This window comes from Pleurodeles waltl, chromosome 6 (genome assembly GCF_031143425.1).
Source record: "Pleurodeles waltl isolate 20211129_DDA chromosome 6, aPleWal1.hap1.20221129, whole genome shotgun sequence".
In the NCBI taxonomy this organism is placed as follows: Eukaryota; Metazoa; Chordata; class Amphibia; order Caudata; family Salamandridae; genus Pleurodeles; species Pleurodeles waltl.
In genome coordinates, this window is record NC_090445.1 from 1,085,676,978 (window position 1) to 1,085,690,854 (window position 13,877).

The 13,877-nt window shown below is 40.6% G+C and overlaps 1 protein-coding gene across 2 annotated transcripts in view; it reads left to right on the top strand.

The window, feature by feature from the left end:
• The first annotated feature begins 2,251 nt into the window (after window positions 1–2,251).
• Window positions 2,252–13,877, top strand: part of MICOS10 (mitochondrial contact site and cristae organizing system subunit 10) — a 106,875-nt gene continuing 95,249 nt past the window's right edge. Inside the window, exon 1 of one of the 2 annotated variants that reach the window (XM_069240159.1) lies at window positions 2,252–2,406. In XM_069240159.1, coding sequence (XP_069096260.1) covers window positions 2,343–2,406 — 64 coding nt within the window. In that variant the 5' untranslated portion in view covers window positions 2,252–2,342. The remainder of the gene's footprint in view (window positions 2,407–13,877) is intronic. The other variant, XM_069240160.1, reaches the window with a different exon arrangement.

A 13,877-nucleotide genomic window follows, 5' to 3' on the forward strand; every position in this document is an offset into this window, starting at 1 on the left:
TACCGGTGGGTCATTCTTCTAGATCAAGGGCATTGCTCACTTTACAATTTTGAAAATGTCAGAGTAAATGTATATGGTTGCAGATAAAAAGTGTAGTAAGACAAAGAGTAACTGTGTTAATACTCTTTAATATGAAAAAGCACAAACAGCAGGCCGTTATTGCAGTGGATATGTATAGTTGATTAAGAATGCACATTTTATACGTGTAATATGCATACATTGACAAAAACATATTTTTAAAAGTTTTGAAAACATCTAAAAATTTGCTAGTAACTTATCAGTAATAGCTAAATAATAATTGTATTTGTGTGAATATATGTTTGTGTGTACGTGTATAATATATATTTATAGCTCTTAGTAATACATATTTATTACTATTCAAAAGAACCTTTTTCACCAACTTCAGCATAATGAAAGACTGAGAAATAAACAATAACATTTAATACTCATGTATTTCACTTTGCATGTAGGACCTTGATGCCAGTTCAGACCTCACTGAGCTGTTGTACAGTAATTATAACTTGTGACCTGCAGAGAACACTAAACATTCTGTAGCAAAATCAGTAACCAACTAAGCTGTAAGCATAAAATATAAATCTTTGACCTGCATGTTATATCTTGTGTTGTACAGCAGGTGCTTTAACCCACTATGATATTTTATGCTGAGTCAATTGTGACTATACTACCCATAGAGTTCTCCGGCAAGTACATTTAGCACCAAGTCAGTTTCCGACCTTCCATTTGATGGAGTTTGCTATAGTTTAAAGAACTTTTTTGAGCCTCTCACTGTTCACAACAGATAATTTCTAATATTTATCTTTTTACATGGTCTCCGTTGCTTAGTTTTACTCACAACAAAGTATCACATGTTTATCAATATAATGCCACTCATACAAGGATCATCGCTCAGCCCCACGCTGTTCAACATTTACATGAACCACCTCACGAACATCATCAGATTCCATAGAATGAACTTCATCTCCTTTGCCCCCGATACTCAGCTTGTCCTCTCGCTCACCAAAGACCCCTCTAACACCAAAACCAACTTCTGCAACACCTTGAACAACGTAGCCAACTGGATGAGAGACAGCTGCCTCAAATTAAACTCCGACAAAACCGAGGTACTGATGTTTGGTAAGAACACGTCCGCCTGAGACCACAGAAGAACTTGGACCCCCTCCCATACTGACTGACCCAGCTCGCAACCTCAGCATAATCCTGGACAGCCAACTGACCATGAAACAAGTTAACACAGTTGCCTCCTCCTGTTTTTACACCCTCCACATGCTCCACAAGATATTCAGATGGATGCCAGTAAACACCAGAAAGAGAGTCGCACAATCTCTCGTCACCGGCCGATTCGACTACGGCAACGCACTATAGAATGGTATCTCCTCCCAGCTCCTCAGAAGACTGTAGACAATACAGAACGTAGCAGCCAGATTCATCCTGGACCTACATCACTCCCCACCTCAGCAAACTCCACTGCCTACCTGTCCATTAAAGATGCCAGTTCCAGACTCTCACACACGCGTACAAAGCCCTCTACAAACTTGGACCATCCCACATCAACCACAGGCTGAACTTCTATCTTCCTTCAAGACACTAGCGCTCCACTTCACTCGCCCTCGCTCTTATCCCCTGCCTTCATTGCACCCACAGCAGGGGCCGCGCATTCTCCTACCTCGCTGCCAAACCCTGGAATGATCTCCCCCTCCACCCCCAGATGGCACCCTCCATGGCAGTCTTCAGAAAGCAACTCAAGACCTGCCTGTTCGACGCAGAAGCAGCAACCTCAGCGCCCACATAAACATACCCCTAGGAGTTACAGTCTTGCCCTCTACAAAAGATGAATTGATACACATGCTGAAAGGAGGAAAATGTCACACTTAAGCAATCAAAGCACAAGGCAGTTATGCGATACTATTCTTTACTGCGCTCCCAAAAGTCCTGCCCTTGTAAGTCAAACCATCTCGCATACTGGTTGCTTTTATTACCAGTGCTGACTCTGCCACTATCGCAACGAAACTGTCCAGTGACCAGTGTTTCCAAAGCACTCTCCGGCACTCAGTTGTTCAGCTTCGAAACCGTCTTGCAAGTTCGAATAAGTGCTTATCCGACAACTCTACTCTTTTTTCGGACCACAAATCTCAAATTTTAGTAGAATACATTTGGAAAAAGTGAGATCGAGGCTTGAAACGCAAGACTGCCGGCTGCATCTCAGGATAACCTTGGAACCTACTTGTTAATAGCGGACGAGCAAGTCTCGCGATGTCTCTTGCCGCGTGGTAGGGGAGCCGATAGGCTCGCGAGAATTTGGTGGAAGGACCGGCGTTGGGCAGATGGCGGAAAACGAGCTTGGGAAGAAATGGGATCGGTGCTTGGGGGACACCGCCGTGAAGCTGGGTGAGCAGTCAGCAGGCATGGTGACACAAGCGCCAAAGGACGCGGCCCTGTTTTGAAGGGGAGGGAGAGGGGCGCACCCTGGTCCTGTTAGTATTAACTGGTGGTTCCTATTGGATAATGTTTCTGAGGTTTCGGGTGACCTGGGACGGTAGGATGGGGATATCGTAGGTTTATATGAAGTATAAACATTACGGAAGGGATAATCTGAGTATGCCGAATGTGTGTACTGATGAGGAGAGAGCCGCCGGCGTGGTTTTAGGATTTACACTTTGTAGGGGTAACGGTTCCCTGATTATTGTTTATAATGTGGGTGGATGATAGATACGCAGGTATTCTCAAGAACGAGGCGTAGGTTGAATGAACGAGGAGTATTCCGAGAGAATTTAGGAGGACAACGTGGCGTGTCATAGGGACTGTTGCCGCTGGCCCGGGTATAAAAAGACAGTGGGATCCAGAAAGTGTGACATTAAGATACACTATCCTTAGATGGTGTGCATAATAAAGGATCCGACTCACTAAAGTAGCAAACATAGCCTCACGAGTTTTCGGTTTATGAACCGCATTTCCTTTTTTCAGTAGACAAACGTGTGACATTTATATATTTTTGAGCAGCGTAATGGTCAAGATTAGAAATAGTGTGTTGTCCCTGAAGTGCTTTTGCAAGGTCATCAACTCACTTTCGAAGAAACGCTCGCTCAAATTATCTGTGTGTGTGTGCTTTCTGGAGCGAGGCATAAGAAGTGAAGGTTGTCCTTATCTACTGCTCTAATAAAAGAAGCTCAGCTACAGACAAACCTCAACTGGGGTAAACATAACTTTAGAACAGACCCTTTTTAAAGCACCCCTCATAAAATCGCCACGTTGCTACAGCATTAAAAATAATGTATCCAAGTCGTACAGCAATCAAACGTACCATGGAAAAGCAGTGAACACGCTTTTACAAAGTGATTTAGGGTTTAGATTTGGACTAAAATCGGTTCAGACACGCAAAAAGTAGCCCACTTTTACAATTTGCCACTTTTTACATAGTATAACTGGGGCGGTGTCAGAGGTCAGGCAGAAAAGTGTAACCGAGTGACCAGAGTGGCTACATAACATGGCCAAAGGGGGGATATACAGGTGAAGACCATTCTTGAGGGAACGGTCATTGCCAGTACGGAAATGGAGGTTGGGGATCGCACATCGCAGGCATGTGTGGGCGAAGATTTTGTTGAAAGAATTCTTAAATTAATGTAACTTTTTTTTTATATCCAGACTTTAATAGCCAAGAGCAAAGCAGCAGGCGATTTGACACATCACGCCCTTAAAAGGGTTAATTACTAAATTGATATTATAGTCTACCAGATATATCCAGGATACGGAGCCTGCCTTTGCTAAGGTAGCGCTCCTGGGCATGGGCGGAGAGAATTTTGGAGCCCTCGCGGTAGTGAATTAAGTGAGGCAGCAGAGGTCCCTTTTGTGTTCACTGGTCAGTAGCTGGATGAGGAGCGACTGGCCCTTGAGCTCAACCCTTCATCAGACCTTCCCCAGCTCACCTAAATCACCAGCTTATCTTCCTCATGTGGATGAGGTTTTGTTGGTGTGTGTCAGCAGGGGAGAGATGGTGAAGGGACGGAAAGGAAGGGGTCTAAACCGATGTTAAAACATCACCCGTGATATGATATTGAAGGACTAAAACCACTTTAAAAAGGCAAATGAGACAGAAACGTGCAGGAAAGGACACGGCTGGAACAAGTTGAAAATAGCGCTGCTGTTATAACCTTTTAATGCATCCAGCTCCATACAACCCTAAGAATATTGGCTTCCTGGGTCCAACTTGCCCAAGCTAAAGGCTGGCCTTGCCAAGATACATGACCACTTGACAAGCACCACACGAGGCCAGCGAGCCATGTTAAGATCCCTATACACCCAACTCTCTTCACATGGCACCATTTTTAACCCTAAATGTTATTTGCAGTGTTTGTCCTCTTCTCAAACTTGGAAGTGCTAGCCCTATTTCAACTTCCTATCGCAATAATTTTTAAGAGTTTTTCTGAACACTGACTTCTGTAGACACCCACTGCATCAATACTGGGGGCCAGGGTCCCCATACCTAAACAAGTTTTACTATTTAAACTTCAAAACAATATACAACAGGCATTTGCAATGCAATGGGTCTCGCGCTTGCTCGAGCTAGAGCAATTAGCACTGTAAACTCCTAACCGGACTTTTCTTGTCACATAAATTGAAAATGAAAAGTAAGAGAGTTTCACATAACTAACTGGACTTTTCTTGCCATAAACTAAAAAGTAAAAGTTTCACATAGGCAAGCTGGCTGTCGCCATCCGCGCAAAGCAGACACACAAAGTGAAATAAAAGTTAATTCGCAATGAAACCTATTGGCAAAAGTGCAATTTTCCATGTAACTGGCAAAAGTGCAATAACCTATGTAACCGGATTGATGTCAAGGAAAAGCGAAAATACCCCAAATCTGCAAGAATCAATCAATTCAACCTTCAATGAATCTCCATTGGATTGCTGGACCTATTGGAACGGGCCTAAATTCAAACAGGGACCTGTGTGTGTAGAGATTGATTGGCCTGAACATACCAAATTTTGGACATCTTCAAGACATCAGATGATTACTGATGCTCTTTTGTTTTTCTTATATGTGGTGTTTTTGATGTTGGGTGGTATTTTTATTTAATATTTTTGTATTCATATGTTGTAGACAGATGGGGATTTTATGGATTGATTATACGAACGGGGTATGATCTTATTTTATTTATTAAATTACTATTTGTACTGATTCTTTTGTTGGAGATTCATCACTGCAGTATGGAGTGGATGTGGGTGTCTGATGTGTATTTAAGGTTTTATGAGTGTAGCGAAGGTTGAATTGATTGATTATTGCAGATTTCAAGGATTGGGGATTTTCGCTTTTCCTTGTTCACGGTGCCCTGTGCCCTTGGTGATCGATTTAGGAGGGCCCTCTCATTGTTTTTGTTGTTGACAGGATCGATGTCATGCAAAGCGCTTGACTTATGCCCAGTGAGATCGCGCCGCGAAAAAAGAGAGAAAAAGTAGTCCAGAAACTGGATGGAAAACATTGAGCCTCGTATGTTTTCAGTACTTGGTCGCTGCGCTCGAGGAGGGCTAAACACCGGAAAAGGCATGACATATGCATGCCTTTCACTAATGAAAGCAAGCAGATTTTAAAAGGCAGCCCACAAATCAATGAGAGACTGACGTAACGTGGGAGTGGTTTGAAGCCCGAAGAGAGATTACAACACGGGACGGAGCACTTTGCGCTCGCTCCTAAAAATACAGTAGAGTATACCTCAAAAAAATACACATCACAAGCCAACATTAACAAATCAAATTTTTAATAGTAAGTTTGGAGAATTTTAAAATGTAGCTTCTGTTAAAAGATGAAGTGATAATTTAGGCTCTTACTTATCATTTTAACTTTTTTGCTCCTACCAGGCCTGCTTCAAGTGATGCCATTAGTTTATATTATATTCAGTGCGCTGTACTTGTACTTCTCCCACAAATCAAGATAAGAATCCCAACTTGAAGTTTGGGTTCTGATGTCAAATTCAGAGTATTTTAAAACTTTCAGTTCTTTTTGTTTTGTATGTACTTTATGAAATAAATTATATTAGCAGATGAATAAACAGTTGTGGACCCACTGAGTAGGTGTCAGACACCCAGCGGTCTTCCAATTAAAGTTAAGAACCTGTGTTTAGAGGGAAGGGATTGTTTGGAGGATCATAGTTGTACTGACAGCTAGTACATTGGTGGTGGTAATGGGGGATGGTTTCTTAGTCATGAAAATTGTGGTTAACTAGTGCATTTACAGGATGATTTCCTAAAAAAAAAAAAAGAACTCAATACAAGCAGATGAGAAATGTAATTTTACGTGATCAGTCATTTCCATAATGTCCGTACTACTGCATTTCACTTCCTTGTATTTTTTCATCCACCCCTTCTAAATGGTTTCATTATTGTAGGTTATTACTGAGAATTTCCTGTAAAATAAAATCACGAAAATCTTGCAATCTCAGAATATGAAAGGAGAAATAAGCTAGACAGATTTGACAGGTTCATTCTGGAATGTTGTTGCTTAGGTTTCAGTTTTGTGGCTTATTATCCAAATTGCAAAACTACTTCATTACTATGATTTTAGTATTACAATAAAATAATCTGCTGTATTAACGACTCATTCTGTAAAGTGTGTATTTTAAATGCAATGTACGTCTCAGTGTTTTTGTTTTGTAAAAAGATTCTGAAGTTTGGGAGCAATTTGCTAAAGTTTGTAGATAGCCCACTTCCTTTTGTGTAATCTGTTGAAGGGCGGAGTTCGCTTTCCATGTCCCAATCAGCAAAAAACAACTAAATGCTCAGTTAACATCCAAAATAGAGCTTGCTGTCATATTAAAAAAATTGATGTCACAGGTTTGTGATACTGGTCGTGTGTAGGTCCTCAACCCCATTTATGTAGAAGAAAATGGTGGTTAGATGAGTCTTTTGTGGAAGCGGAACTCCGAACCCTAAATCCAAGGTAACCCTAGAAATACACATTGCCCAAATACTACTTCTGGCGGTTCCACTTCTGATGGATTGATCTTGCGTTAAGTGAACCTCCTCAGCATTAACCATACATAAGATTAGCAGAGTAGCAAATAAATAGCTGACTACTCATTAACTGGGTTCTAGATCAGATGCAAAATGTATGCCCTGGATTCCCAAATACATAGTCAAAAATCCGAATTATTCCAAATCCAAGTGGACATCAAAATCATAAGAGGAACAGACGGCATCCCCAGTATAACAGGATAGTCATCTAATCCGTTTGGCTCATCCCCATAGGGTTCTTGTACATAATTTTTCACTTTGGAATTTAGCAAACCAGTGACACCATGGCGAGATCCCATGTAACATTTCTTTCGACAAATAAGAGAAATTCATGTAATAACATTACACGTTAGCACTATTCCATTATCAAAGAAAGCATTGAACAGCCTCAACAACACAACGTCATAGTAAGCGAAACACTTTTAAATAGTAGATCATACACCAAGAGTGTTAAGCTCAGTAACACTACAGCGGACGAAACAACAAAAAGCTCAGTTTGTTACAACTTTTTAACAAACAATACAAAGTTAATTCACAAATCGTGCACATTGGAAAAATGCACTTTGATATAAGATTGTCGTCTTCTGTGGAGAGAAGACATCACAGGGGAACAGGATGGCAGAGTGAAGAGCAGGAGGGGAATGAGCAGCATTAAACAGCACCCATATTAACTAATGGGGCAAAGTTATGAAAATGTAGCACAAATTACATGAATAAAACACACTTCTACTCTTGAAAGCCCTCACCATTCTTTCGTAAGCTATTTTAACTGAGAAGCAGTGACATGATGTGACATTTCTAGAATCACACATTTCGGCCAACAGTTGGTGTTTTGACTATATAATTCTTACACGAAAACCCCAGTTGCAGAATGCCAGCGTTTGAATTATCTGGACTTGTCACTTAGAACCGGGACATTTTTCACGGCTGTGCTCTTTTCTGCTTGTGTTGAAAAGCAAATGGCAGTTGCCGGATAGCACTTGGTCCTAAGTAAGAATATTGTGTGAAATGTGTTCGTTTTTAAAAAGAACAATATAAATTATTAAACGTTTTTTAAAACTTTGCCTATTTTGCTTTTTTTTTCCTGAGCACACTCGGAGGGGGGGTGTAGGAAGCATGCTGCGTTGTTTATCCATATCTCAGATTTTTAGGAATACTTTGACAAGAATCATCCATTCCTCCGGAGTAAAATAAAGAAATATCCCCTACTTGGCCAGTATGCTCAAACAAGCCTATGGTCCCTAAAACAGAGTTCAAGCCCCAAGCATGTAGACGTGCTTTTGAGTGGTCCCGGGGTGTGGATATTTTAAAAAAATGTACTAATCCAAAGGTCAGTATGCTACAGAAATCAGCCTATCCTTTAAATGGATTAAGTTTTCCCACCCACTGGCTTAATGAATTAGAGGGATCATAAATGGCTCTCTTCTACATTCTTAGACACTTTTAAATATTTCGATTTTTCGCATTAACATTGGTTATCTCATCTCCCACTGGAAACCTATTTCTCTGGATAAACCTTAACACACTCTGATCCTCCAGCACACATCATCTCTGTTCCCCGGAAACTAGATCAGCTCTCTCCCTTTTAGTTGGTCTCTTCCGTATTTACTTCGCGTATACACTTCTTTACATGTTAGTCAGGTGCTCTCTCCTCTTTGATCACTCATTTATTATTTTCCCGTTCCCAATACTCAGTCCTTCACATCCCTCAGGCATTTTCCCGTAACCTCCAATGCCTTTCTGTATCTCATATTTCCAAGTTAGACTCGTACCCATTCACCTCAAGTAGTCTTTCCACCAGCACTCTACTTCATTCCTCTCAAGAATTCCCTTTCAGGCATCCACTCATCTGTGGAACTGTTATCTGAGGCAGCTTACCCATGAACACACTGAAAAAATATCTTCTGTTTTTGCAGTACCTCGATTTATATCATCCTTGTGTCTGTATCTACCCAAAAAAATAGCACTCTTTAGTAATGCATCTGTCCTTGTTTACTTTCTGTCAAGTGGTTCCAGGTCATGTATGAGGCCTTCAGCCAAGTTTGGGGTTATTTTTAACTGCATGGATTATTCACTCATACTTTTGACTTTAACACTGTAAGAATAGGCTAATGTAGTCATCTTTACATTGTGTTCTGCTATGTGTAGTTTTACCTTTTAACGTTGTAACTATATGCTCAGAAATACCAGAATGCACCTTGCTTGATTTTCGTTTTTTGAAAAGTTTGACACTGTCCGTCCGACATGTTATTGCTGTGTTAATCAGCCTTGAACAAGTAACGGGGACTTTCACTTTGGGGGAAAAAATCCGTGTTTTTTGGGTTCCATCTCTAAGTTGTTCTAACTCCAGACCGGTTTCCATCAGCGGACAGCCTGTCAGCAACCTAGTGGTCCATTGGAGTTGAGCAGTCAGATAATACTTCTCAAAATCTGGAACTCCTAAGTCTCTGTGCTATACATGCTTTTTAAGTGTGTCTAATGGCACTCCGTGCCTAACCAGAGCCCAAAATTAGTTCTCCTAATAACCGGTCTAATGTTTTTGAAAAATTATGTAGGTAATTGCAGGGGCAGGTTAAGAAAATAATGAAACAGATGGATTAAAACCACAATTTTTGTTATTATCATGCGTCCGATCTATTAAGGGCAATGTGATACAGAATGTAAGTTTGTGATTCTATGAACTTACTGCAGTTCCAAGATTGCCGTCTAGGACATAGGTACTCACAGATATTTTCCCGGGGGCCACACAGTTTGGTCTGTGATGTGACAGAGGGCTCAATGGATGCCAGCAGGGGGCCGTGGTGGGGGTGTTAGGGGTTGGAGGTAAGGTGGCTGTAGGAGATACATCTAGTGTCTGAATTGCACAATATGAAACCAAAAACTTTGGATTACTTCTGGCTTCTCCACTTAGCCACCTTGTGTGATCCTAGACAATTTTTTATTTTTATTTCACGCCACCTCTTCAGTATCACGTGGGTACCTTGAAATTCAGGTGCTGTAGAAAACCTTCTGTGTTTGATTTAATAAACTATAACATTGTTTATGTATAATAGAACCCTATGCCTCCTAAAGAGTGCACTTAACAACTAACTTACCTCTCAGTTTACTATTCACATTGTTGTTGGATTGAGGGGCCAAGAATTAATATTTCTAAATTCATGTTTGAAAACTATCACATAAAAAGAAAACATTTCTCAATGCACGGATACATTCTGATGTACTAAGGGAAAACAGTTCTGCATGTTAAAAAAAAACACTTAAAAAAAAAAAAATTCAGAAGAGACCTTATTATACCGTTATACTTTTCCTTCAGGGTGTCTTCCAAGGAATTTCAAACGTTAAGGGGTGCAGGACACCCTAGTTACTCCCTAACTTTAATTAGCCTTTAGATAAATACTTGCCTTTTTGCTGATTATTTATTTAGTGTTAGTGCTGAGCCAAGTAAACAGCATCAAAGTGCTGCTGTTGACCTGGGCGCTGGATGTAAATGTCAGGAGGACCGCACCTTGAGTTCGGTGATATAGGATATCGGCCATAGAGGGGTAAATGTTCATCCCAAAGTAACAAAAGGTCTCAGATCCCTCTCACATTTTAACACACCCTAACTCCAGCTATAACTGAGCGGTCAGAAGTTGCAGTGGCACTCCGCTCAGTCCAATTAATATACAATCCTAATATTTTATGGAATATGTTGTATGTATACTGTCGCTGATAGGTCAGTCAAAATTTGTCTCATGTAGATCAATATATGGTCTGCCTATAACGAAACAATATGACTGGAGCTGTTAAATGGGATTCTGAATCCTCCTCCCTTGTCCCCCTCAAATAAGTTGCCAGTGGATCATTATCCAGTATGCACAGTAGGGTTGGCAGGGGGCTCAGGAAATGTCTGTTTTACTTATTGCCAATCCGAACTTGAGTGTAATGTGCGTTAGCATATGATGAGAACATAAAGCAGAGCTCACTACATTTGCTGCAGCTCCACAACCTGGGAGAAGACAATTGGAATTACAGGATAGCTCTCAGGAGAAGTTGTCATAATCTGGAGTCCCCCTCCAGAGCTGCAGAGGCCAGATTTCTAAGCCAGAGTGCAAGGACTTAAATCAGTGCACCAACACCAATTAGAAATCTGGTTGGACTACGATCTGTGTACAACCCAGTAAGCAATATGCAACGGTTGGTGTTTTCTGGTCATGATTAGTCCCTTTTAAATCGGTTAGAGGACACCGTGGAACTCCAGACTACTCCATTAATGAATAACTCACCTAAAATACCCAAGAGAGAACTTTATTTACTAAAACCCAAGTCTAGTGCATATAGTATTAACAGTAACGACACAGAATGGAAAAAATAAATGCAGCCGTGCGTGACGTGGTCAGTGAGTGAATACAGTATTAAGTCCTAGAATGGTTGGCACGTTCCTTTCTCCCTAACATCCTTATCGTACTTCTAAGTTCTGGGCTAAAATTTAACAGAATTAGTAAATAGCAAGCTTCTAAACTGTTTCTTAAGATCGATCTCATGACATACCTTTCTTTAGTAAGAACTAGCTGTTTAGCTATTCTCTTTCCCAACACTTGTCTGGCTGTGGTAAGCAGTGCTGAGCTGAAGGCCTATTCTCTATGCTACCCTCGGAGCCCCGTAGCACCCCTCAACTAGGGCTGGTTTGCAGTAGGTGGTATGATCTCTGACCTGATAGATCTGTTGCAAAGCCTCTCCAAACAGTCCGAATACAAGGGTTTTTATGGCACCTAATCGGTTTGATTCATGTTTAGAAGTTTGGCGACACTAAAGTCCCATAAGACAAAATAATTATAATGATGAATGCTTTATTTCAATTCACATGTTGACAGTTTAACCACCGCTGTTAGGATCCATATTAACATGGCAGCAACTACGGTATAAACAATGCAAATCTCTGCCTAGATGGGAGGCAGACGTGATGCTAAGTTCTACTCATGTCTAGAACTTCACACTTTCTAATAGAATAAGATAAGAGTTTGAAAGCCTGCATATGATAAAATAAAAGCCCCTTCACAGTGTTTGACACAGTGCTATTTGCCATTTCTCTGCTTGCATGCTGTCGCCTCCAAAACACGCACTTTAGCCTGGCCTTGCAGCAGCATGCCTTAATGAACCACAATGCCTAGCATGAGTCGAATCATTTCAATGTTTGCACTTGCAACCTACAGCGAAGGCTAAGCAACAGTAATTGGTGTCAGTAGTAGACCATAGTTAATTGTCAGCTCACAGAGGCTCTTTTGTGATTGGTGAATAAGCAAGGATAGTGGATCTCTCATTGAGACACAGAGAATTATATTCTTTCACAATATGTATTGGTTAAATTTCATGAGCAGTCTCAGACCCCGTAGTGATTCAGGCATTTCTTCAAAATGCTTTAGTCCCAAAAAAATTGCTACACTTAATAGGCATGGGTATATAAAAGCTGTGGGCCTTTAAAACATAAGAAATGTTGCTTTACGACTGTAATAGGGCGAACCACCTCAAAATAGCACCATTGACGGTAATGTACGTTATTCACACTATGCAAATAAGCAGAAATTAATATTTATGAAAATTAGTTTATTTAAAGGGTGTTAGACGTCTGCCAATTTTTAGAAAAGTCTAGTTGTGCCACTTTCAGGAAAAGGCCAGTAAACTTGCCTGCTCGTTACCTGGTGGGAAGTGAAGGAACTGCTGTGTCCTACCTCCCGTTTTAAAGGCATGTAAGGGCGGTAGGATTGTGGATCGGAGTACATGTTAAGATCCCCGCAGTGTCGCCTTGGGCATTCAGTTGCAGAAGCTGGTAAAACGAGCACCCTTATGTTGGATTATCAAGAGCAGGTTCCACGTTTGCATAAACATACTCCCTTATTAGCTAAAAGTTACTCAAGCCATTAGAAATATGTTTTAAGTGGCAGATCACTAGGCCTGTTTAATACAACTTGCTCCAACTATTCAGTTTATGGTGTGTATTATTTGAATGGCCATTTCGTTAAATACACATTGTGAGGCATAGAAGTTGTTCTTTCATCTCGTGGATCAACTCCCGGAGTGGTCATTTTTAATTGACTGATATGGAGTTATGTTTAACGATTTTCCATAAGGTTGTTTCATCTAAAAGTAGTTAGCATAATTTACACTGAACAAATGGAGACTTTACAATTGAAATGATATGGATGAACTGTGAGGAAAGGCGAAATAAATTTGAATGATGATGTAAATATTGTTACTTCATGAAGAAGGGAAAAATAGAAAGATGATTATGATACGAGAAGAGATTGCTTTCCTGAATGTTAGGATTTTCGTTTTGGCTGTTACATGAGGTGGAAGAGGTTCAGATGTGAAGGATTGTTTCAAAGCTGGAAAATGTTTCAATTTCAGGGTTTCCACTAGTAACCCTTTTACTCCTGCGACACACTAGTGAGTGTCAGCAGTTTGAACAGGTAAGGTATATATCCCAAATGGAGTTCTTTTTACGTTACCTTGCATCTGTCCATTAACAACCCCTTCTGAAATGTATCTAAGTTTTCGTTCTACATTGCACCCTGCACTACTTTGCTGACTCCCTCACAGGGCAGATAGTGGAAGATAAGGAAATTAACGCTCTCCATTTCAAGAAATAAAGGATACTATATTGTTAATTGAAATTACCATGCCTTCTGTTTGCTCTTCATCAAATATTACTTTGACCCAGTTAGTGGAAGGAGAACAGCAATGCAAGGAAGTAGTCGGTAATCAAAGTTGAAACGGTAATAGTCAATTCAAAATGCCTCCAGAATTGACAGGTGTACTATGGAATGGGTATCCAGGGGTGTAAACCTAGATACAGTTCCCACACTTGGATGGTCATC